At 40.1% G+C, this 27,216-nt stretch overlaps 1 protein-coding gene across 1 annotated transcript in view; it reads right to left on the reverse strand.

Annotated features, from left to right (window-relative positions):
- Positions 1 to 26,841, reverse strand: part of LOC104618822 (uncharacterized protein KIAA1671-like) — a gene marked incomplete at its 3' end in the record, with an annotated part of 50,656 nt that extends 23,815 nt beyond the window's left edge. The window contains exons 1-4 of the mRNA XM_010284521.1: positions 25,235 to 26,841; positions 23,951 to 24,044; positions 18,930 to 22,118; positions 18,082 to 18,204 (exon numbers count right to left, since the gene is read on the reverse strand). Coding sequence (XP_010282823.1) covers positions 18,082 to 18,204; positions 18,930 to 22,118; positions 23,951 to 24,044; positions 25,235 to 26,841 — 5,013 coding nt within the window. The remainder of the gene's footprint in view (positions 1 to 18,081; positions 18,205 to 18,929; positions 22,119 to 23,950; positions 24,045 to 25,234) is intronic.
- Positions 26,842 to 27,216: the final 375 nt, after the last annotated feature.

The following is a 27,216-nucleotide window of genomic DNA, read 5'->3' on the forward strand; positions in this document are numbered from 1 at the left end:
TGCACATCCTTATTCCACAACTACCTCATTCGTCAAGTGCACCTGTGGCATTACTACTTTTATTTGATAAAAGCAGAGGTGAACTCACTTGGCTGCCATCCTACTATCCTGCCTACTCCAGCTGAAATGTCCAGGGTAAGGAGAAAATGATGATCCAGAACAGAACAACGCCCAGGCACGGAAGGGTAGGGGAAGGCTTTATTCAGTGGCTTGCTGCATGCTAACCTGACAAGCCTCTCAAAGCACAAAAAGCATTATAAAAATAATCATGTTTTATGGCAAGCACAACAGAGTGCCCTCAAGCAGGGGCAGAAAAGCAACAAGAACATTCCCTGCCACAGAGAGTGACTCAGGGAGGAAACTAGCAATTTCCCTGGAGACCCACAGCAGAGCTTTTGCCACTTCCCCAGCAGAAATGAATACGCTCTGCCAAGGTTTCAGGAACAACCAAATGGCTCAGAGTCACTGCACATATCATCTTGAATACCAACCAAAAGAGAACAATAAAAAGGAACAAGGAAAGACAAAACAAGAGAAATAAATCCTTTCTCCAGGTCTCATACAGAAAGAGGTTTGGTTAGACTACAGGGAGGACAAAATGGCAATGAAATTAAAAAAAAGTGTAAGAAGAAACGAAAACCCCATACTCCCCAGGGACAACTGTTGTCTTACAGCATCACTGGAACATCCCTGGTCAGGCAAAGGAGCAGATATGAGCCATTCCCAGACCAACGTGTGAAGGGGAAGTGGACCCACTGTTCCTCAGGCTTGGCATGGGCTGAGCGCTGCTGCCAAGCGGAGCCAGTGCTCCGTGCTGATAAAAATGGAGCTTACATTAGTCGGGGCCTCCTTCCTCACCTGCACCCTAACTCCTCTCTCCCTTGTCCCTCACAGGAAACAAAACTCACATTCTGCAAAGGTCTGTGCAAGCAGCGTATCGCCTGTCTGGGGAGCAGGAAGGAATTTTTTTTTTTCCACCCTAATTTATATAATTTATCTTGACTGTGGGCATGTCAACCTTCTCACTCCGAACACATTCATCTGCAGTATGGATGAGGGAGTTAGAAGCATGAAAACAAGCAGGAAAAAACCTGCATCTGATGCTCAGAAAGTAAAGGTTAAAACCGCCAGCTCTAGAGAGAACTAGAGGATTCGGAAGCGAGTATGAGGGAGGTCCTTGACACTCTCTAACCCCAAGAATGTGTCAGCAACATTAAAGGGGTAAACATCTCATATCTACCTAGTGGTAATTTATTAAAGCTGTACTTTATGTCTGAACATGGATTCGTCTCACCCACATCTTCTGAGAAATAAAACATCCCCTGCGGCCCACAATGAGAATTGTCCCACATAACACTGAGAAAACAGCAAAAAGCTGTTGAAGTGTTATGTGTGCAGCTGATTAAACCTCCATGTGCAAGGTTCCAAACCATTTTTATATACAAAGAGGTACCGCTTTTAACATCATCTTCAATCTCTTAAAGAAAAAAACAGTGATCCAGTCTGATCAATAAATTTGAAACACACAATCAGACACCCACATACTTCAAACGAGACAAGAAAAAGGTTAGAAATTTTGCTGGGACATCATCGTTCCCCTCTCACGCAAGAAGCACGTTAACACATATGAAATGAAGTTTTTTATCACAGAGAAACGTTTCACAATGTTTGCTAAAGAAGGTCAGAGAGCGAATGATGTGCCTGCAAGTCCACCCCATAGCCTGACTTCTCACCAGGAACACTTGGTCCCCAGCTGCCGTGCGCTCTCTGCCGCTTTTGTAAGCTCTCATCCACATCCCCCCTGCTACCACCACCCTTCCCAACATGTTTCAGGGTATCGCGTGCCTCACATCCATTCTTTAGATTATGAATCTTGGAGGGTAGATTTGTCTTACTGTTTCTGTAAGAGATATGTAACACTCATGTACGTTGTAACAACAACAAAACTAACAAACAAAAAGCACAGCACTATCAACTCAGTAAGATAAAATTCTGTACCTTATGTTCTCATTTAAGAAAAGTCACATTCAAGTACGATACTTACACTCCTTATGGATTTAAATAAAAAAAATGATAACAGAAGGGGCAAGAACAGGGCTAAGCAGAGGCACAGAGTGAGTCTTACTAAGTTCCAAAGGCACTTGAAAGCTCCACTTTCCTCTGAATTAACCAATATTAGAGAAACCAGATAAGAAGGAAAAAAACCTTAAATTTGCATTTCTTATTTTCCTTACAGAACTACACTTGTGATAAAAGAAAACACATCAATAATTTTCATAACTGAACACTCCACATATTTATACCTGTCAAAATAAATTTACCATTCTAGCACCACGGTCACCCTTGATGAGATCAGTGAAAAACTGTAGTTTCCCATTTCATTTGTAATCAAAGTAGAAAGCCAGCCATCCTTTCCTCTGTACAAAATTCTGCACACTTTTACAGCAGTATGTAATTAGTCCAAGATTAATAAAAATCTGTAAACAAAGGTAATTGTGAAATACAACTTTTAATCTAAGTTTTTAAACGATTTAAGTTTAAATACGACTATCAGTAATAATTGCAACAACTAGAGTTCCAAAATGTATTTTTGGAAAATGTTAATTCTTTTGTCCCCCAAACTATGTTTCTCTTGAACTTAAGAATGGCCCATCCTGAACATACATAGCTTTTGTACCTTGAATTGTTTCAGTATAAAACAAAGCTATCAACGTTAAAGCTGAGGGAACAAGCTAAAAATACACTATGTTGTTTGAAAGCCCATGTACATAACCATCCAGCACTTCCCTTCCATCTCAATGGAGGAGGAAAAACTGAGAAACAAAACAGAAACAGGAAATTCTTACAGCACAAATATACTGGAAAGTACTAAAAACATTTTCTTTACATTCGTTCACGTCAAAAGGATCAAACCAAGCAAACGATAGACAGTTAAGGGTTTTTTCCATTTATACAAATAAAAATCCACCAGGAAGAAAGTGTTTTGTTGATAAACATTACCATACAAATACTAGACATTCCCTCCAATGTGGGCCGAAAACTACAAACAGAACAAGGTGGGCAGTAAGCTAGGCGTTAACTTTTTTATCACTTAAGAAAGATACTATGGAAAAGCAGAAGCTATCTTAGGCTAGGGGAGATACATAATGTCAACCAGAAACACAGTGTGCAACTTATCCGTAAGAAAAGGAAGCTATTTGCATGGTGAAATGAAAACATAAGCATGTAAGCAAATACAAAGCAGGCTGAACACCACATGCTCCCTGCAAACGTGCCCAAGCAGCTCTGTTGTTTTGATCAAATACACGATCTCAACACGCGACTGATTCGATCCTCTCCGAGGTCCCATCTTCAGGTAGGGAACCTCCCCAGCGTGCCAGGCAGCCACAGGGCAAAAGCTTCAGCCTGCAAAGGATCCCCTTGCACCAGGGAGGCAAAACAAAGCACTACCGTAGCCAGGGCTCTTAATATTACAAGTCCAACATGGGAACAGTTATTTCTCCATCACTTGATCCAAAGGACTCTCACACGTTAAGCACCAGTAACTGCAATCTTTAACAGAGACTCTCTGAGGACAGAACGCAGCCTAAAATACCTCCAATTGCTAAACTTCTCTCACCGGGCAAAGAAGGTTAAGTGAAGTGAAAGACAACGAACCTGGAAAGATGCTACTTCTGCTCAAAACGGTAACGGGAAGAAGAGAGGTTGGGAAATCTCCTGTTCCATTAAGTCAAATTACATGCAAACGAGAAAGGACAACCCAATACGAAGAGACAATCAAGGTATTGCGTTCTCTTTGATGGAAAGTTTTACTGTCCATTCAGACCTGCATACAAGCAGTCATCAACCCCCTCCTCACTAACACCCTTCTGCAAAGGCATCAAAATCCAGCTTCAGGGACAATGCCAGATGCACCAATTTCATTCCACCTCCTTAAAATTTCACCATGAAATTCTGATTCGTCTCGCTAAATGTGGTCTGAGCAGCTTTGCAGCATTACAGCTCAGCCAGCATCTCACTGTTCAGCAGAGGCAGTCAGCCCCGGTACGTAGGCTGGATGGGGTCTGTCATTCCCACCCTGTAACAGCAGGGAAAAACCTATGCATCGCTGAGCTTCTGGGGAAGCAGGATTTGGCCCACACATTTATTAAGCAGCTTCTTGCAGTAAGAAAATGTCTCCTCAAATCTCACAAGTTTTAGTGTTGTTTGGTAACACCATACCTAAAGTCAGGGTCCGCTTCAGTGTGCTCCCAAGGGTCAGGCAGCACGGGCAGTTCAAAATACAGCGAACACACGCGGGCCAATTTCAAGGAGTGACGGACAGACTGCATGCTATACTGAGGCATGACATGTCCTCTGAAGAGTTGGATTTGGACCAAAGCACGCTGCCCTCTTAAATCAGTCAGTAAATGCCACGTTTGCTATTTCTTAAATAGTGCATTTCTGTGATCCTTTTCAAAGGGATAAACTATGGAAGTTTTTATTACCATCTGCCTGGAGAAATTTGGTAGTATTTCTCTTTCTCACAGAGGGTGCTCAGGTAATCTCCAGCTACTGAAGGTTCAAATCTGACTTCCAGAATTCAACAAATACTCTGAAGGAAGAGCACGCTTTTTTGTGCAAGGGATTTCCTTCTTCCAAGAGTAGTAGCAAGAAGCTGGAAGGTAAAACTGTATCTTACATCATTTCAACTGTTTTCAGCATAATCACATGCTGCCTAAAAACTGTCTAAACCACCTTCCCACTGCACAGCTGGGGAGCCGTGAGCACCTGATTGTTCCTTCCATTTTCTCCCTACAAAACACTATTCCATGCGTCTTTCATTTACATCAGCCACTTCTCGATCGCAGTAAGTAGAACAAATATCAGGTATAAGTTTATACAATATGTCCTTCATCCACGCCATTTTTATGAAAAAAGCAATAGCATTTATTTGCTGTTGCTGTGTAACACTGCACGCATACATGGTTCCATTATTTCTTGGACTCTTACTGCCTCCTCATCCTCTCACGCACAGCACATCAGCCCCACGTCACCCGACGGGAGGGCGGCTGCACAGCCCGGCCGCACAACAGCCCGATGCTCCCATGTCCCCTGGGACATGGTCCGCGCACTGGTGGGGGACCATGAGCCAGCTGACCCCATGCTTGCCCTGAGCTATACCCAGCCAACAGGCTTTTCTGGAGCCCAGAGCAGCGGTGTGGTACAAGAATACCCCCGCGATGCTGCAGAAGGCTACATCTTAAATTGCTTATAAGGGTCATTGTTACAGCTGTGGCCTTCATTTACATTTTTTAGCTTAAGTGCATTATTTCCTGCTGGGTCTGGAACTTTGTGGAGATAAAAGGTTGATTTGCTGAAATTCCTTCTGCGTTCTCAACCAGACTTGCTGTATTTCCTGCCCTGAACTGTGAAATACTGCTGAATTATGGAACAAATCCAGAAGTAAATCCAGTCTCATCCAACATCTGCAATCACCAACCCTAGCAATCAAAACTTGCCAAATATGTACCGTGGTTAGCAAATAATCTATACTGCCTTCCTTAATGTGGCAGGTATTTGTTAGCCTCAACCATGAATCACTAAACCAAATACCACATTTTTTCCAAACTTCATTCAGGCTTAAGATTTACCTTAAGTTACTTCTTCAGAGAAGCTTTGCACTGCAGTACAAAGTCCTCTCATATCTTGAGGAAAGTCCACTACAAAGAACTACTTTCACCATGCTCAAGTTGCCCTCTAAAATGCCGTTTCCTTTCAGTACAGTAAACACGCACTGGCTGTATGAACAACTCACAACTGCTGAAAGAACAGGAACAATAGTGGGAACTTGGCTGTCTCCCAGCATTAGTGACATGGACAACAGCATGGGAAAGCAGGAACTGAGTCAAAACAACTTTAGCTCAAAATATTAGTAGGAAGGCAGTGTAGTTACCTCTGCTTTGTATGGATAAATGAGGTTTAACAATCCACTTTAGGCTCCTATCAGAAGCATGCTCACTACTTCAGGCTCAAATTAAAGGGCAGGGGCAGACGGTTCTCCAGCTCCAGCTGCTCTGAGCCTGGAATGACATAGCCATTACCAAAAAAAAATTACCAGGCCTACAAATGGTTACATCTCACTGAATGCAAACCTTATTGCACCAAGTTAACCTGGAATGCGCTATTTCATAAAAGCATTTTATGGTAAATTAAACTTAATACCACACCTAATTACAACAAACTGTCTTGGATTCTGCACTGTTTCCCTCGTGGGAGCTGTGAAGCTGCGCAAGGACGAGCGGCCGCAGGCCAGCACGCCAGCCTCCCATGGCTGAACAGCACTCTCTCGTGTTCCTGAGGAAAATGGACTTCCTCAGCCAGGTTTATTTTGTTTGCTTGCTCCTAATAAAAAGTTAGAGTCCCTCTTCTACAGCAGCATTCAGGAATCAGGAAAATGCCTTTCCAAACAGATTTTTCCCTGCAACAAGGCTTTGTTTACTCAGATTATTTGAAAAGAAGATTTAGCTGCTGACAGCAGCACAGCAGACATACCTCAGACACGACCTGGGCGTGAGGGATTTTTAAGTTTTTGGAAAAAATGCGTGCCTGTCATCAAAAGCAAACCCCGTAACAGAATAGCAGCAGACACTGTCCACAGGAAATTCCCAGGCAGCGCACACGAAGGGAAGCCACACAACACCAACACAGAATGCCTTCCCTGCCTTAAAGCAGGGATAACCATTACCCGTGAGTCGCAGACCGATGATTAAGGTTTCTTTCCATCACCCATCAAAATGCTATTGCAGCGACATGCCATGGCAGCATGGTTATTAGCGAGCTGCCACTTCCTTTGGAGTCACCTGATAAAGAGGTATCAAAACCACTCTTAAAAGGTAGCAACTAAAATCTTGTCAAAACAAACTTTAGATCTTCCTTCTTACTTAGATACTCTGATTTTATTTTGACTTTGTAATTATTGTTTAATAACTGTCAATAAAGAACAAGAAGGTCTTTTTAAAATGCAGCACTGTGATGGTTTATTTAAAACACCCCATTTTCTTTTGAATGCTTTCAGGATGTAGCGTTTGTTTACTATTTGAGCAAAGACAAGTGACAGACTGAGAAGAAACAACTCACCAAGAATGGTACCTAGCATGCTGAGAAGACTCACCACCATCATCCATACCAGAAGGCCAAAACTGAGCAATGAACCTGGAGACCACTTTCATTTCAACTGTGTACCACAGTATTATGTATGTGTAACACAGAGCTACAAGATTTAAGAGAGATTCTCTGCTCCTAACAGGATACTGGTCTCCCACACGCTTTTCAGACCTTCATATTGTTGAAGTGGAGCCAAGGCCACTCTTTTACACCATACCTATGATATTTTCCTGTTTTCAAGGCATCTTCAGCCACTCACCTGTCCCAGACGCTTTTCCTGTCACACTCAGGTGAAACTAATGAAACTATCCATTTTATGAGGCATCAGGATTTATGCATCTACCATACGCACTGGGAGGGGATCCAGACCAGGCCAACATCTGTCTGCCAACAGAAAGATCACATATTCACTAGAGATCATGGTGTCTGTCACATAAGGGGGTGCACTGGTAGCTGCTCTCAGCTCTTCCAGTTGTCTTCTCTCATCTGCTGACTTCATCTGTCTTATCTGCATTGCACAGCAATCACGTAGCTTTCCATCGAGCCCAAAGATTTTGACTGTTGATTGTCTCCAATACTACCGCGGCACAGCTGGAGGCCCAGCCGGGTCCCCCACTAACCATCAAACCAGCCAGGACCATCCTGAAGGTGGCTCAGCAGAAGCAACTACCAAAGTTGCAGCTGGTTCCTGACCAAGGTACTAAAAATTGCCCCTAGCAGAGTTTACGTCCTGACACCAACCCTCTTCTCCCCAGGAGTACTGCAGTTGAAAATAAGCCAGGGCTTCTATTCTTTGCCTTCAGCACCTATTCTGGCACGGATCCAGAGATTTCCAATCTCTTGCCAGCTCTGCCCCTACTGCAAGGTCTGGCCCCCACTCACCAAGCTGACTTACGTTACCTAGTTCTACCTGTGACTTGGATCATCCTTTATCAGTGTGCTTCTACAGTAGCCTCAGCTACATCAAAAAAGAGATTACATCATCAAAATTGCAGCGTCCCACAAAATGCCCTGGCGCAGAGTGAGAATTGCTCACACCTTTTGAGATGGCTAAGGACAGGAACAGAACCAACTGAGAGCACTCCACTAGTGGCTGTGTCCACGAGTAAGCCAAAAAAGCTGGTTATTGGACAAAGGGCATTGCAAAGGAACAGGAAACCTCCGTCCTGTGGCTGCATACCTGGCATGCTGGCCAGCTCGACGGTGTGACTGATGCGAGCAGCTGGACAACAGACTATTGAGCCTCACTTAAAGGACTTCTTATGCAAGTCAGACCTAAAGACGTCTCATATCAGCTGCAGCAAAGCTTCTCACCAGATGGAAAAGGGATGATGAATACCCCATATATCCTGGAAAATACTCAAATATAATAAATGTAGCACATGGTCACTGTAAGACTGGCACTTGAATACATAATTACAATAATTAACCAATTAAAGATGATTAAAAGATCACAGCTAGGATGAAGGTACATGGCAGAGTCAAGAAGGAAGTGATGATGTGGAATACAGACAACTATGATTCAGTCTCTGAACTTCAGCTCCTGAACTACAGACGACCACAATGCATTTGGCAATTAGTGCGCAGTGCTCTGCTTTATCTTTATCTGAGCAGTTCACTGAGGGGGTCCAAACAACAAATAGAGTCTGTAACTGAAAACATGACTGAAAGCAACTCAGTAAGTTTGAATTCCAGGTTGATAGAAAAAGCAGCAAGAAGTACCGGTGCTGACACCAGCTGGATGGTAAACACCCAGCCCTGAAGACACCAGGAAGAGCAACACCACCAGCAGCCTACGGGAAAACGCAGGCTAAGGCAGGACCAACCACAGGCAGTCCTAGCAAGGGCTGCAGACAGACCTAAGAGGCAGCCTGGACCCTTTTTTCCCCTATCACCAGCAAAAGCTCAGTTGAATGCCATACAAGTCATATCTCACACCATCTATAATCTAAATGGTCAGAATCAAAGAAGGATCAGTATATTGCTGGAGTCACAAAACCACAAGCTTCTGAGAAATTTCTCCCAACAACGAGCACATTTATAGTAAGAAGAGACAGTTTGCTGAGAGTGAGCCAAACGCAGAGTGGTCTTTAAGAGTCCTGCTCTTCCCCCTCTCAAAGAAACATCAACTAATTTGACCAAAACCAGACTGTGTTATCACACCAGTCAGGAACTCTTGGATTCTTGAAGAGCCATCCTAAAGGCTCATAAAAGCCTTATGCAGCAATCTGCAAGGCTTCATCAACACCCTTGGCTTTCCTCTTTCATTGTTCTTCTGTTGTTGCTAGTTGGTACAGTTGCAGCAGTAGTTCTCAGTAGCTCTCATAAGTCCAGCTTCTGTCATCAAAAAAGTCCGATGCTCGGTCTTCCCATGGAACCAGCTTCTCAGTAATCCCTGTTTCAGTGTTACACATCACACTAAAGAAAACACCGAGAGCGAGCTGCAGTATTTCAGAGTCCTGTGGCATGCCTCATTAAGAATGCAAATGATCCAGGTTTGATAAGCTTGCTCTTCTAGTTTTTAGAACTCAAATTGAAAAGGGAGCTCAAGGTTGAATTACTAGACAGAACTCTGCCTCCATCCAATACAACCTACTGAACGAAACATTTTGCCAGACACAAAGACTACTTTTCAGAAACTTAGAGCTGTCACTCAACACCCCTGACTACAAGACACAGACTTCTTCCTGCAGTCATCATTGCACACACACTTAGGCAGACCACAGACTATGCTGTGCTCAAAAAATACTACGAGGATATCTTTTGACAACTTTCCTGCCCATCACAGCAATACATATCCTATTCAAAGATCAGGAGAGGAATCAGCAAGTAACTAGACGACAGCTAGCACTGAGTGGGTCCACTGATGTCCAGCAACTCTGCCACCATGTAGGAGTAAAATATATACACAGTAGAAGAGATGCAGCCTATCAAGAACTCAAAATAGTAGCTTTAAAAATGGATTGTCATTATAATATTTTTTAATTAAGAGTTACAGCTTCTTCAGGTATATCTACCTAATGAATAAAGTATCTTAGCTCCCCAAGACAGATTAAATAACACAAAGCTTGACAACTAACCCCAACATCTCTGGTTACTCCTAATTAGAGAGAGAACTAATAAAGATCTCCTTAGTAGCCTTCAGCTCTAACATCAACACAGAAAGTGACAAAAGGCACAGCTGTGCTTTTCCCTTCCCTAAATGTTCATGTACATTTAGTATTACGAATATCACAATTGTTCTTCCAATATTTTCTTGCAACATATCAGGAGAGTGTACACTAATGAAAATGCCTGAGAAATACTTCAAGGTCTCTAAAAGAGTTTATACAAAACATAACACACCTGTTTCTGTTAAAGACTAAAACTGCACAATATTAAATATCCCAGTGATCTTCTGGACCGATCAAAAAGTTTGTTTTGGTTTGGGTTTATTTTTTTCCTGGCCTTATGGAAAAAAAAAAAAAAAAATCACCAGATATATGTGGAAGCAAAAGCATTCAGAGATCTCTTTCAGACTTCTCACACTGGCAAACCACGAAGAACATCCGCCCCCTCATCACACTGAAATCTGATATATCACACCAATTTTTTAATGTGTCATTTAAAGAAAGCTTACCTCTTAAAAATCTAGCTAATCAAATAAAATAAAAACACTTAAGAAATGGCTAAAGACTTCCATGTCTTACAACACTACAGTCTCCAACAGGAAAAGGTTTTTAAGAAAATGCCCAGTTCTTCAAGTACTATTTTCTCTCCTAGCTGCAAAAAATTTACAGTAGGCAATCTCATCTCACTAGTGACCAAAGCACAGGCAATGCAAGGATTGCAAAATTAAACTCTAAATGAGGAAAGCCAACTCATTGCTACAGTGTCAAAATGCAGTAGCAAAGAGCTAACATTAAAAGGTTTAAAGCATAGGTGCGATTACATGCTGAACTTACAGCTGAAGATGATTGCTACATTAATGCAGACAATGCCACAAGCAAATGAAAACTGATACCTGATTAGTACAGAAGAAATTAAAACATTAAGCAGTTAGGTTCAAAGTAATACAGTATTCACAAAGGCTTTAAAAATCAAATCCATCTTTTATAAATGTGAAAATACCAGACAAATAGCAATCACTAAGCAAAAGTAACTCTCCAGAGCTGGCAGACTAGCACGGTAAATAAAAGCAGCCTGTTAAAAAGAGCTTTTCATTGAAGAGGGGCCTAAGAATTGTTTGAAGAGGAAGTGCTCACCGAGACAAGTAAAACCTATTAGCACAGTTAAATTAAAAATAAGTAAGGGATTGTAAAAATACACACTTTTAAAGCCATTAGTACTGGCCATTTTGCTTAAATAGCAGGCAGCAGCTCTAGCTAGCAGCAGGGGAAGGAGTGCTGCTGGAAGGAGCAGTCTCCAGGGTCCATGGATAGCTTTTAAACATATGGGAAGAATAGTTCCGATACGCAGTAAGCAAAACTACAACTCCTACGGTTAGGCATAAACAAGGAAGAAATTCCAATTACTAAGAGGGTTTTCTGAGGCACATTCAAGTAGTCTGGAGTCTCCTCATTTTAAAGTGAGCATGAAAGATGAAATAGCTTTTCTCACCCAAAATAAATCCCAAGTTTAATGTTACTATTCAGAAAGTAACTGTAAAGTAAAGCCATTGCTAACTATGAACATTCTCAGGATTTATGAAAACAGTCAAAAACGTCCGACTTGGTAAGCACAATTACATTAAAAGGTACACTTACCCACAAATACTGCAGCAACTTCAGCAAACGTGGACAGTAATAATACTCCATCTTCCAAAGCACAAAGTTAATGCAAAACCATCTTCTTAGAGTCAGCCTCCCCACTCTTCCCCACCTCCAGCAGAAGTCAAAAGCAGACCGCAGCAATTAAAAAAAGCAACGTGAATAATGTACGGTGTCTGTTTATCCGGCCCCACGTCACCACGCCAAGCTCTGTGCCTTTAACAGATGCTGTGGCTACTTATAAGCAGTAGCTGAGCTACCGGCACCACGTGACTTAACCACTTGTTATTTAGCATCTAACTGCTCAGACTTCTCCCATCTCGGTAATCCGCAACGTGTTAGTCTAGAATTAATAATAGTACTTTGGGTTTCACACGAAAAAAGCCCTTCATCTGGAAGGCAAGAGAAGCTTCTAAAGGCACGCTCTTGTGCGGGCTGGGTTATGAAACACTATTAATGCCACCGCAGTGGTAGGGGTTGCCAGCTGACCTTATTTTTTGGTAATGTACAAGAAAAATAAAAAACCACACGTGAAACAAAAGCTCCTGCTTTTAATATCAAAATGTCTTTTGTGAATGAGAAGAAATAGAAACAACAAAGTGTCTTTTTACATACCGTTGGAATGTTCCCAGCAAATGAATACTACCAAAAAAGGAAGAATGTCTGGGCAAACTCAGTTATTAACCAACACCGGGTCATCCTCCTCCGGGCTGTTTTCAGCAGTAGGAAGCAGAGCTAAACAACCGAACGATGGTAGGTATCTTGTGAAGACCAAAAATATGGGAATCATGACACTTCTATCTGTTCCTACTTTTTTGACCTATGTCCTTTTTTTGATGGGAAAAGGAAAAGAGAAGTGACAGGAGCCAGTCCAGGGAGGGCCCCGACTGCCTTTCCCCCCAACGCAGCTCTCACCTTTTCCCAGAGAGGGACAACACGGAGGTGACACAAAACGGCTTCCAGGGCTCCACAGTCTCGTTGCTTGCAGTTCTGGTTCTGGGTGTTTAAGAAAAATAACCCCCACACACTTTTCTAATGGCCACCTAAAAGATCTTGTACAGCTGAAACATTTTTGTGCTTTTCTTCCAGGCTGATTCAGTTTTTAGGCTACCAGAACAATTTGCACATGATGGTTTTTTTAGTGCATCTGTTGCCATCTGGGAAGGAGCGAAGCTGTAATATTAGAGACTTTAAACAATCAGAACATGAGAAGGCTTGCTTTTCAATGGGCAGGAGAGAGACCTGTCATGGGTAGAACTGGAAACAACTGGGGAACTGTGACAAGCCAAACTATAAATTCATCTGCACATGTTTATAAAAATATTTATATTCTCTCCTTTGCAGTTCATTTCCAAAATATTTTTAAGAGTCAGCTCACGGTTTTCTTAAACAAATCCTCTTCCACCCACACATCACAGTCTCACATAAGTGCATCTTTTTATGGATACCATTATGGATACCAGATTTTCCTCGCCAAAGGACAAAAAACCCCCCAGAGTTTAATATAAAATAAAGAAATAAAACATATAACCAGGGACTTCAAAATTAGTCATGCCTACACCAGTTCTAGTACCAGAGTGCCCCGTTTTAACTACGCAAAGCAGCAATTTTGGTTTTAAACCATAGTTGCATTAAAGCTGCTCTGCTTCCAGATGGAGGCACAATCCCTTCAGCCCGATAGGGCAAGCGCAGTTACTTCTATTTGGGGGATGAGCCGCACGGCACATTCCGCAGGTTTTAATTCACGAGACTCCTATCAGTCTTGATGATTTAACCAGGAATTGAGGTTTGTGACCAAACGTCAGAGAATTAAAGACCTGTGTCAGCTGTGGTGGAATCATTACCATTTATGAAAGACGATACTTGCAAACAGCTTCTGAAATTCAAGTGGTTCACCATAGCACGTTGCAGTTACAGCGCCTTCTAAGGCAGCACAGAGTGCGTAACAACCCTAAGTCTTACAACAGGCTACAAAACCAGAGAGCGTTCTTATCTTCCAGAGAGTTGCAGCGGCTAGCAGTAGCTCAAACTGCATTCAGGGTCTGAAGGAAAAGCCCGCTACAGCAGCCTAAGGCACTAAGCCATGCAGATGGGCGCCCTGCCTGCTGGAGCGCCCGAGTGATCTGCCGCTCATTCTGTGAGCTAAAAGGCCGGTTGTCCAGAGTGAACGCAAGAAAAACTTTATTTTTATACCTATATTGTGATGCAGGCAGGGCAAAAGCACAACACACAAAGTATTTGACTTCATTAAGAAGTAAATATTTTTAAATGGGTAGGGAAAAGTTTTGTCTTCTCCATACTGTTAGCTCTAGTGAAGCAAACAGGAAAATATTTATTCATATAAATTCTATTCTTTTCCTGAATTCTCTATTAGGTGAATGCTTTTGTATCTGAAACTATTTCCTTCTTTACTAGAATCAGGCTATATCAAAGAGTGAAAAGGGAAAAGAAAAAAACCTTATATTGGAATAGAATGTTTAAGCACTAAGCTACAATTAGCAGTAATGTAACACAGTCACTTGTTAAAAAAAATACTAACAGCAAAGCTTACAATCACAAACTTATTCTAACCTCCAAGAAACAGAAAGAAAGGCCAAAATATTCACACAGAAGTCATAAATACAGAAGAATTTCCCTTGCTTTTCACCTGTATCTTTTGTCACTCACGCACCCTGGAAAGCAGAAGTCCATCTCCGGTCCTAACCCAAAGGCTGCGGCTCTCCGGCTGACTCCTGCTGCGCAAGTCGCTTTCTGAACAGCTCAGCAAAAGGCAGCCAAGAGAACCCTAAAACATCCAACTATACAGTAGCAGGAATAGTTCTGCAGATCGTAACGTGTTCTTCAGTACATGAGACATGTAATGTTACCGACCACAGAAAAAAATATACTCTAAGAAAGCTGTCAGTCTTCAAAGAACTTCTCAGTTTGAAGGTTTTAAACTGTGACACCTACACAGTCTCAAAGACCACCACATTAAAATGCAGACTTCGTTATCCTCTATTCTGGAACAGCCCAAATAAATAAGGGAGCAGTTCCAAACTGCGATATTTCTATTATTCATGGGGAGAGAAACCATCTTTTCAGGTTGTAGAACACATAAGTACACTGAGACACTGTAGCCCAATTCTTCCTCAAACTCCAGCATATAAATCAGTGGTAGTATGATACGTTCACACTCATTAATTCACCACAGTCCAATACATTCATCATCATTAATTTACCACAATCTTCACAGGTGCTGAAGTCTGTACAGCTACTGCTGTTAAGTATAGAACACCTTTCCTTTCCACCAGGAACATTACCTCTTTGAATGCTGTGATGCTTTACCAGCCTTGTAATACTTACAGAACTGAAGATTTTCTTGGTAAAAGACATACAGAGAAAAGTATCACTCATAGTAAACACACAGATGATGGTAGTCTAGCAATGATGCTGGAATCTTTACAAAAGCTTTACACTGTTTTTAAGCAATACAAACTCAAAATAGCTAAAAAAAAAAAGCAATCTAGATGAGTGTTAAATCTCAAGAGTATCATCCTTCGCAACTTCAACCACCAATCCAATATCATCAATTGTATATTGTAACGGTTTGATTTCAAAGCAGGCCTGCATAACATTTTGAAAAATAACCTCATTGAAAGTAGGTTCCCTAGCATATAATCACAAAGAAATGACTTCTCCAGAAATAAAATTATACTATTGCACCTTGCTTCCATTTAGAATTGTGTTCATCCATAAGAGTCTAGTTCACTAGCTGTCCTGGGAAACTGCATTCAAGTAGTCGTTTATCATCACAGGCAGATGGGAGACAACGCAACAAATGCGTATTAATTTAAGTTGGTTTGGCAATTATCAAAGAATACAGGACAGTTCATTACACAACCTCAGTAGTGAATGTGAATGAAAGTGAAACTTTTCTTCTGCAGTAAAAGTAGCAACTTGCCACTTTACACACTACAGTCTCATTAGAAAGATAACAATACCTCGAGTGACCAGTGCTACGTACTGTAGCATATTCCTTGTCACTATGCCACAGGAAAAAGCAAGTAACTTCACAACTAAATAGATAGACATGAAACTCTTCAAACAAAACAGTGGCCATTTTGTTTCCTCGTAATCCTCTTTCAAAGGTGTACTAAGCGGAACACAGACTGCATTCAAATTCAGAGGAAATATGACACTTAACTGTGACTCTTCTGTGGATTTATCTTGACCTCTCGCATCCCTCAAACTCAAACACAACTACAACGCGTCTCTCCACCAGAGGGAAGTATTGAAACGTACTGATGAGAACGGCGATGGCACAGCAAAAATCTTTGTATTTTCTCCAAATGAAAACAAAGGTATTCGTCTCGGGACAGAAAAAATAGTTCAGTTTTACATAATCTTCTGAGATACCTATGTGGGGCTTTGGAAAACACGAAAGTACGGCAAGTTTTCCACCTCCTGAATGCATTTAAAAATCGCTTCTCTGCACCTGCTCACTCACAATTTATATGCACGAAGGCCAGACTGCCCTTCTTGCTACCATGGCACTGCAGAACAACAAATACACCACGATTGGGCTTTTCAAAGCAAGACAAAGGATCTTACTGAATTCCAGTGGATGCCAGACATGTGAATTTTCTCTTTTAGTGGGGCTGACAGCCTTCCTTTCCTGTCTCAGGCTACATCTTGCCAACAACATCTTTACATATTTGCACTCTAAGCTGATGGCATATAACTACTTTTAGGCATTGAATGACAATTGCCAATTCTGTAAATAACCCAACCTCCCCCTAAGATGAACATTCAACCTGAAGTCCATGCTAAGAATGAGAAAGACAAGGGGATGTCACAGCCCTTGGATACATTCCATGAAGTTTTAAGACTAGAATTAAAACATGAGCCTGTTTCCAAAACTCCTATTAGGAAACTGTTTACAAAACCCTTACAGGTTTGGGTGTTTTCTTTTTCTTCACTACAAGAGAAAAAAGAACTCACTCAGTTCCTTTCCTTTTTCATCTTTTTGCCCCTCCTCTATTAAAGGACTGTAAATAGCAGTATGCGTAATTACCAAGACAGGACCTCTGCAGAGGACAATACATTCAGTCACCACATGAGTGTGCTAGCAGACTAAGAGGACAGATGAGATTTGACCTTGGGACAGTTACTATGGGAACATCTTTTAGCCATCCCTTTTCCATACAAGTGGAAGAGTTTTGAAAAGATGTGGGACATCCAGACTTTCAAACACTGCAAAGTATGTATGTGCAGAGTTATAAGAGTGCACTCTGATGTGACTACAGATTATTCCACTGTATCAAATCTGTTTCCATGCACAAGGTTATAAAAAAAACCCAAACACAACCACCACACAGCACTTGCAGTGGTTCAAAACAAGTTGTTCCAGTAAGAAAGGATTTCAGTGGCAGCAGCAATGTCTCTCTTCAAATTGTAGAGTTCTGTGCTGTTGATGTGGTTTTCAAATCCTTTATGGTCCACAGAAAATTTTGATATTTTATTTATTATAGAACTTTTGGAAGATCCAGATCTTTGCTTTGTATTTCAGAACAACATCTGGACACAGGATGCTATTTCCCAACATAAAATTCATCTGTGGGCTAAAGTCAGGAAATGCTCCTGCAACTTAGAAGACTATCACCCAACAACTTTAAGTGGGAATTTACCCCGAAAGTATGCATACTGGAGACAAATCAGACTACCTAAAAAGTCAGCTGTTATTTTTCACTGTGTGTTGCCTACAAGAAGAAAGTTAAATCCATCATTTTTCAGGCTACGACATGGTTCTATTTGTCTGCACAATTTTCCAGAAAAGACTTCTCTGGAATCTAACCAGTTTTCACTATCCAAGCTGAGAAACAAACACAAAGCATAACGATCTAGACACATCTTAAGAGTTCAGGAATAAAATTCTTTGCTTAGAAAGAAAAATTAACAAGCTGCATGGTTAATGCTTTGTGTTTGAAGATTTGGCATAGACCAGTGTGGTGAATCCCAGGAAGAAGCATTCTCTGCCAGTTAAGCTCCACAGAAAGTACATCTGCTTCTTCTGCTAGGAAGACACATACTTTCTTTCACAGCTATTTGCAAAAAAGGAAAACAGTGCTGAACGGAGTAAGCCAGGCTGCATCTCCCTTATCTTCCCCCTAGCCCCTGCCCCAGAACCTCCTCCAGAACAACATACCTTCCCCTTATCTGCCCTTCTGTCCTTATAGAAAACGTGGCAGCTTCTCTGAGTAGAAACCAATGAAAAGTCTGTTCCGTCTGTTTTGCCTGAACTCTGCTTGGTCCAGTCTTTCCTAGAAGCCTGTTAAAGTAAAGTTATATACATTATTACTTATATACGCATACACACACATATGTATATAAAATGCCCTTTTGAAAAAAAAACAAAACAAAAAACAAAAAAACAGAAAAAACAGAGAAGTCCAAAGCTGAAAATGCAAAATGAAAAAACATTATAGCCATCAATGTCCAACTGGCTACGCATTAATGCATCACTGCCTTAAGCGCATCACTTGCATTTCACCAAAGTCAGTATCAGCAGTGAAGTTTCACATACAGATGAGATCCATTCACCCAGTTAAAAAAAAAAAATTTGCTTCCTTCAGGAAAAAAAAAAACAACACACCAACAGAAAGAACTCCAAAAAGATCACTGTTGACAACTTATAAAATAAACCCAAACTACTGCTTTTCAAATAATTATAAAATTGCAGAGTTAACAACTTAACATCCTAGGTTCGTAATGTTAATAAAATAATACACACACATTTTGAAGGGTTTTCAAGCTCTCCATGAAAACATCAATAAATATTTATACACTTGAAACAAAAATCTAGTAATCCAGTACAATAGAAAATCCTCAAGAAAACACAACCCAAAAGGAAATGAACTCTATTGAAAAGTATGTATCTGCTCACTGGCTGCAAAGTCACAGCTCCCGCTGAAAAGCGGTACAGAGACATAATAAAAGCTTCTCCTCACTTTCAATTTTAGTTACAGGAAACACTTAGATCCCATTTGGCAATACCTTTTTATCCTCATGGAAGAATGATTCTGACTGAGCTGTCATCTTCTGTTTCCACCCATTATCCGCACTTTCCAATGGGAAGCTTTGCCTGGATCGGTATAGATCCTTTCTTCCCCTTACTTCTTGCATAAGCGGTAGATTGTCTTTTCCTTGGCGGCTCTTTTCTGAATAGGATCGTCTTAAATCTGGGGGTCCAATTCCTAAACCAGATGTGTAGTTCTTCCAATCAGTGTTACTTTTCACATCGGAAGAGTTGTTCTCACTCGCGTTACTTTTGTTCCTCGTTATATAGCTCCGTGCTACATTTTTGCTCCAATCACCTTCTGGAGACATCTCCAAGAACTGTTCTTTTGTGAACAACTTCTTCTGTAAAAAGCCATCATCTGCCTTTACGGACAACTTGGAAGAAAAATTAACTTCCAACCTTTGGTCTGTACCAATTGCATTTAGAGGCTGTACTTTGTCAATGACAAATTTTGAACTTTGGTTCCTGGAAGCTAAGTTCACTTCTTCATCATCCTCATCAACAATGAAAGTTTTCTTCCTAGTGAACTCCCCGGGTGAATTTACAAGCTTATCTGAAAAAAAGCTGCTAGGATTTCCCCAGTAAGGAGGACTGAACTTTTTGTCTTTGGACTTCTGTTGATCAAACTCAGGACTACATGATTCCAGTTTCTCTTTGCTCTTTTCATTTAAAATTAATTTCTCTTGCCTGTGATACTCTCTTGCACAGTCACCTTGTTTGTTATTAACAGAATACTGATCTGATAAGCTATAGGAAGAAGTCGTCCTATCTGACACATTTCTTTTGTTCTTTGATTTCTCTCTACTAACTGAACTGTGATCTTCAGAGAACTTGTCTTGAATGTTACTGGCCTTCACTGATTCTTCTTTATATTCTGCCATAAGTGCATCAATATCAAGAATTTGGGATCTGTAACCATCCTCAGCCTTCCTTCCAGATAAATCATAATTATTTTCACTACTTTTTTGGGGCGCTAGTTCACTGTCTTCATGGAACTGCGCAAAGTGCAGGGGGGATCTGGGGTCTTGGTAAGAGGAGACTTTTCTTCTGCTACTTTTGAGATCAGTTTGAGCTGTATTTTCCAGATCCTGTCTTAACAGGAAAGCATCAACATCTATAATTTTCTCTTTAGAATGATCCAGACCTCTTTCAGGATACTGTTGATTATCTTTCCTAGATACATGAAAGTTACCAAATGCAATGCTTTTGGAAAAAGTATCATCATCTTTGTCTTCTTTGACCCAATTCTTGCTAATAGGCACTTCCCGTGAGTCTTCTCTACAATTCATACTCGTGATATTTTTATTTGGTTGCTGCAATAAAGGTTTGGACCTTCCAGGAAAAACAGGGTCCAGATGAATTGTTGCTCCCTCACCTGAGCTAGAAACTGTCTTAGTTTCACTTGCACTAGGAGTACCAACAATGCTTTTCTCTTTCTTGTTACCAGGAATCTGATAAGTCACTGCAAAATAAGTTGCCTTTGGCTCAAAGGCAGAACCCTGATTTTTCAAATAATCATCAGGACTGCCAAGACCAGTTTGGTTTGCCTCATTCCCTTCCATCCCTTCTTTGCTTTTTTTGCTTCTCTTTTTAACTGAGCCTTCATCCAGTTGCAGTGAATCTGTCCGACTCAGCCTTTTGATATTCTCAGGAGCGAGCCAGACAACTTCTTCTGTCTTCACAGAATCCTGAGGCAATGTCCTCCTTCTCCACCTTTCAGAAATCTTCAAGTCAGAAACACTACTTCTGGTTCTCCTGACTTTTTCTTCTGGATCTATTACTCTGATTTTTTCGCTGTTTTCATGAGCTGCATTATCTAAGCTAAAGTCTTGTTCTTTCCAATTTAGGTCTGGATTTTTCCTTAAATCAAAGAACCTTGATTCGTCTTTATTAATTGTTAGTATTTTTGTATCAGTGTGGTGGCTACTGGAAGATTTACAAAATTGCCCGCTTGAAAGCACTGAAGACAACTGGACCTCATCTTTATTTAAATTTGTTGAAATAACTTCATGATCAAAGTTGGTTCTGAATTCATAGCCATCTGTCCCATCTGGTCCAAAGCTCCTCCTCTCAGAAGAGCATTTCATTATATTAGACCTCTCTGTTTTATCCATGGAAGAGATTTCACTCTTATCATTTTTAATTTCAGAATGTAGTTTGTTTAATTTTTCATTCATTCCCAAATATTTACTTTTCTTTGTAGAATAAAGTATTTTCTCAGCTATTAATATCGGATCAGTTTCAGTTTTCGCAGAATCTTTTTTCTGTTCAGGTAAAGTGCATTCACTGGAGAAAAAATCAGTAGGTTCTTTCAACAAAGACTTGGTCGTAAAACCTTTTGTGTCTGTAGCTTCTGAAATAATGCTATCTTCTTTCAAGTAGAGGGTTTTACTATTTGTCCTAACCAGCTGACCAGTGTGTAAAACATCCTCATCGTTTTTATTCTCTTTCACAGATGACTTTCTAGCTCTGAGTGTCATGGCCTTTTTTTCAGGAGCCATTGTAATGGCTTCACTAAGAGCTCTTTCACCACATGTCTGAAAGATTTCATATCTTGGCTCTATTCTTTGGTAAATGAGAGACTCTTCTGCATTTTTAGGAGTAGGTTTTTCACTTTTCTCAACCAAAGATTTTTCTAAGAGAATTCCTGGAGTCATTTTCTTGTCTTCACTTGAACAAGCTGGTTTTCCACTTTTTTCCACAACTGCTATAGGTTTTGATGGATCAGATTGCTTGTGATACTCCTCCTTTATACTAGTTGTTTCCTCCACTTCTCCCATCCACGATTGTCTGTTGTGCCCCAAAGCCACCACATCATGCTTTGCCTCAAGTTCATTATTCATTTTCAGTGCAGAATCAATTCCAGGACCATCAGCAGCAATGTTATGCTTCTGAACTTTATGGTCAAACATGGTGGCTCGGACAGTTTTAATGTAGGTCTTTTCCATAAGTGTGGTTGGTTTTAATTTTTTTTCCAAGTTGCTTGTGAATAAGACAGAATTTTCACTTTGAGAAAAATGCTGACCATCTCCAAGGAAGCTTCCTTTTCTCTCTATCTGATCAGGTTTATTTGTTATTTTTAAAATCTGCCGTGGTTTCCAAGAGTTCCCACTAGCATGTGCTTCAGTGAAATCTGTGCTATGTGCAATCTTCATCTCTTTACTCTGGAACAAGAAAACCCAACAGTTAAGATAGTTTATTTAAAAGATGCATAACAAAGTTTATTTTTAAAACTTACTTGCACCTACTCTGTGCAACACAGTCTGCACAAGTTAAACACATCCATGCTCTCTGAACACAAAATCCACTGAGACAAAGGTAATCTAAGCAAATGTGTACCTCCAGCTCCTGAATCTTGATTATAACAGAATTATTTCATATCTTGATTTTTACTTTTAATACAAGAAAGAAAAAAAAAATGTAGGAAGTGTAGATACAGGACATATGCATGATTCTGTGAGTTCTTGAGCTCTGATTTCACAACACATTTTAATCTGCAGTGAATTTATACCCGTATCGTACTCCAGGAGAAGGCAACAAAAGCAAAAATAGTACAAAAACTTAAGACGGTTCATAACCCCACCATCACAGAAACATTTATGAACACTTATGTTGCAAACCCTACAGAAACTCAAGTTCAAAGCAAAGCACAGAACAGCACCACAGGGATGTAGGCACCTTAAGAGGAAGTCTGAACTCCTGGGAGACACCAAATGTACTGTATCTTGTGAAAACCGTCTTTTCAAATATAGCTGTTCACTAACTAAATAGTTAGATGGTCAGTAACTGCAAGGAACATGAAGATCTGAATAAACACCACAGCTGGAGCCGCTCAGCTAAGAAGAATGTTAAGGCTGAGCTGAAGTGAAAAGAGAAAGTGGAAATTAATATTTATTGCCAATCTTTACTATTATTTACTTGCAGGAAATACAACTAGCACCCTGAAAGCTGTTATTTTTAACATCTGTTGAAAAAGTATAGCATGCAAATAATAAACAGAATCGAAGAATATTCCTTGGTCCTACAAGAGTTAAATCTTTTTTTCAAGTTTTAAAATTTAAAATGTGGAATTGACTTAAGATTTTTTTCTTTTAAAAAAAGCTGAAGAGTATCAGAAAATTAACCCTAACGACATTCATGAACAAAGACTTCAAAATCTGATCTACATTCTTCCAGGAATTCAAATGAATTTTTTTAATCTACTTTTATAGTCAGATTCTGACAACAGCACTTCCATTAATGGACGATTTTCTTTCTAAAACAAACCGATCTTCTTTAAAATTATACTAAACTACAGAAACTTTGTATCCAGCTGATAGTTTCTTTACCATATATTCCTATCTTAAACCTAGACAGGAAAAAAAGCACAGCCAAGAACTCACAAGAAATACCCTTAAAACAACATTAAATCTCCAATACTAAGAAGTGGCAGCAGAGAAGTTAGTTTCGCAACACTGAAGTTGCTTGCTTCGAAACAAAGACAGCCTAACAGCTTTTACAGCAAGCCAGAACTTTATGTATAATACTTTATTGTCAAAACTTCTAAGTTAAATGTTATTTAGGAGGCTGACGGAAACATACAGCATGCATTTGCTAAGGAGCTGTGACTTAGATGTAGAAATGCACTACACTAACGCTATGCTCAGAGAAAATAAAGGATGATCACTGCACAAAACCAGAACAGCCAGAGTCAATTCACTATGGGTTTTCATGCATTAGAATTACCATTAAAGTAGTATATATAAAATATTTCTCACATATGCCACTGCATGTATTAAACAGCATGCATATTCAACTTTTTAAAAACTCAACAGACATGATACTGCCATACTGCCATCAGTGTGTCCCAAGGATAGACTGACACAAGTAAACCCATTAGGATTATGCCATTCTTAATACTCTCAATACCCATTTGCAAGTCATTAATTGACAGTGCTGTCTGCATTCTAAATGCAAACCTAACTGGAGACCACATCAGCTGATGCCATTTTCTTACTTTTTGATTTTCTTGCATTTCATTGATAGAGTCGTTTCTAGTTTCAGCAGGTTTCTCAGGCTTTGCTTCGCTGGTTGATGTTGGACTCGAAAACCTAAGACAAAAGACTTCTGTCACTTCTAGTCCAGTTAGTTAGCAGGTACACTTCCTACCAAAGCAGACTGGTAGAAATTATCCAATAAATTATATTCTTAAAGGAGAAACGTCACTATTTCATAGTAACTGTATTTGGTGGTTTAACTGTATCTAGACCAAAGGATTGTTGTTTCCCAAAAAAATGATTAGTTATGCAGTTCATTGTATAGTATAAGGCTTTAGAGATACATGATGAGGCACAGTGAGAGAGATGCTAATACTCTCATGCCTCCGTTGAATTTCTTTTCTTTATTTTGATCACAATGTTAAAAAGCCAAGGTTTGCTGAAAAATTGTACTATTCTGCTGTTCATAAAGCAGGTCTTGTTAGCCAAACATCTGCTGCGTTCATTATGCGAAGCACACTTCCTTTACACTACCAAAAAACATTATCTTTCTTTCCTCATCCCTTTGTCATCACGTACAGAACATGAACTACCCAGACTAGTACCAGGCCCTGCAGTATGGCCGCAGATAGCATTGCTATGCACACAAAGCGCTATCTCATTCGTGTCACAAAGACATTTTTATGATTTTGAATAATCAATTACCCAACTCTGTATTGAGAGAATACGTTTTATCTTGGACCAAATCTCTCTTTACTGGAAAAGATTTTTTTGGTGTGGTTTTGGCACGTAAAAAATTAGCAGATCTCGTATTACTTTAACAACACTGCTCATTGCCACAGCTTAGGCAGATAGGCAGAACAGACATCGTAGATATTTAGGCTTTAGTATGACTGCAAAGTAAGATTCCTGCCTGGCTGAAAACCTGATACGTTATACCACTGTCAAAGACATGGTAACCATTCTTTTACTTTCTCACACATATATAAACTTGCAGTCTACAATGCTCACCTCTATTTCAAAATGCATGAAATTTTAATAATAGATATACAGTTACACTAACATGCAAAGGCCACAATACTGACAGCTTGCTTTTTTTTGCAGCTGTTGTCAGGATATATTTCATTAAATTTTCTTTTTTTGGGGTAGGATAACGTGAGAGAGAGGCTCAAGAACAATACTATGAAAAAATAGCTACATTTAGTGGAACCAAAACATTTAGTTGTTTTACTGTACTGAAAGAGCAAGTTTTTACTGAATGAGATGAAGTTAACAGGATTAAATAGAACTTCTCGGCAACCTACATCTTTGTTAAGTCGGCAGAAAGTGGTCGTGATTGAAGTGACCTGCGTGGATTTCCTGGCTTAACATCAGTATTTTCTGCTGTCAGTTCTTTGATTCTCTGCTGGATGTTCACACATCTGTTTGCCTTCTCAGCAGTTGACAGGAGAAGCTCTGTATCCATTGAGGTACTGGGATTTTCTGAAGTAAACAAACTAATGTGTTTTTTAACACTACCTCTTACAATACTGTTCTCTTTTTCTGAGGAAGCTACAGGGCTTTCACAGCCTAGAAACATATATGTTTCCTTTTGATCCAGTCTCTTCCCCTCCGTATTAGTTCTGCTTTCACTAGTGATTTCATGGCTTCTTTCAGAACCATGCAAGTTAGTCGCTATTTCTGGTTTTGTCTCAATTGTTTCACCTTTAGATTTAAGCTTCGTTTCCCATGTGTATTTTGCATTATTTAGGGTGCCAATGTCCTGACTACTGCACTTCAAATTTGTTTTAGAGGAACTGCCTTTATTAAATTCAGTTTCTTCAGGTTTTGGCCGCATTTCAGACTGATCATGAGAGCCCATGTCAGTAAAAGAAATTAACGGTACATTCTCCTTGCTTTCATGAGACGAACAAGTCTTCTTGCAAGAAGAAAGGTCCTTATGTTCAAACTTAGCTGTCAGGTCCATGGACAAAGGCCTTGGTTTTCTAACCCAGGATTTCTCTGTAGGAGACTTTTCCTCAGAAAGTTCTGCGGTCCGATGCTTTTGATCTCGTAATGATTCCAGAAAAATAGCAGACACTGGTCTATGTTTTGGCCTTTGCTGCACTTCAATAGAGAAATCAACTTTACTGTTGATATTATTTGCATCATCATTGTTTTTCTCCCCCAGATGACCTTCATAAGCATCTTTTTTTTCACCAGTTTTGAGGGAGTTCCAAGAGACTGGTCTAAGACTGGAGGAAAGTGATATCTGCCTATGAAGAGACCCTTCAGGGTTCCTGGATGTCCCAGGTGGCTGAGAGGGTTTCTCCAGCTTCACACTGCACTGAAGCTCTTTTGTTTCCATAGTACTAACTACTTTGTGGTCATCAGCAGCCCTTTTTTCTTGGGCCAGGCTTACCTTGGATTGCTCTGTGCCTGCTGTCTCAAAAAGAATGACAGTGTTTGCACTGGGACCAGTGTAGAAAGTCATGTTTGTGACTACTTCACTGCCAGCCTTATTTTCATTTTCAATTACTTTCTGATCTATTAGCGGAGGAACATTTCCACCTAATACTTTAACAGATGATGTTTCTTCAGTGGCCTTTCTAATAAGGCTACTTGATCTGAAAGCTGGAATAGGTGGTTTTACATTTGCAAAAGTATCCGACGATTTCTCTTTAGAAAAAGGCTTTGGGAAAAGTCTTGGCCTTGGTCCTAGCGATGGCATTGCTGCAGATCTCAGAGTACTCCCAAACTTGTTCTTCTCTTCGAGAGCTAGTGGTGCTGAAGCCTCCTTTGTCTTGTTACTTGCATCTGAAAGCACACTTACATACACACGCTGCGATTTATCCTCATTTCTGATTTCATTTAAGTCAGGTACTGTTGTCAAAGAGGCCAAAGTAGAATTTAATTCTACTCTTGTTGCCATAGTTGTAATTACACATTCAACAGAACTGAAAAAATCCAACAAGGAAAAAGAATCTGAAAAAAAAAGAAAGAAAAAGCAAGTATTGATGTAGAGTCAGCATGAACATCAAATAACATCATTCTAATTTAAATTCATAAGGCAGCAAAACTCAGATTAAGGCGCCTTTCGGATATGCTGTTTACAGAGTGTATCACATATAGAAAGACACATTGTTCCTCCTTTTCAAAAAAAAAAAAAAGGCAAGAAATACCATTATTCATTGATTAGGCCTAACAACCAAAGAATATATCACAAAACCTACAAGAGCATCTGCACAGCACTGAGTCCCCATTAGTCAAGTAAGTTTCAAGGGTTGAGATACTTAAAAATAAAGAA

This window comes from Phaethon lepturus, unplaced genomic scaffold (assembly GCF_000687285.1).
Source record: "Phaethon lepturus isolate BGI_N335 unplaced genomic scaffold, ASM68728v1 scaffold16663, whole genome shotgun sequence".
NCBI classification, from domain to species: domain Eukaryota; kingdom Metazoa; phylum Chordata; class Aves; order Phaethontiformes; family Phaethontidae; genus Phaethon; species Phaethon lepturus.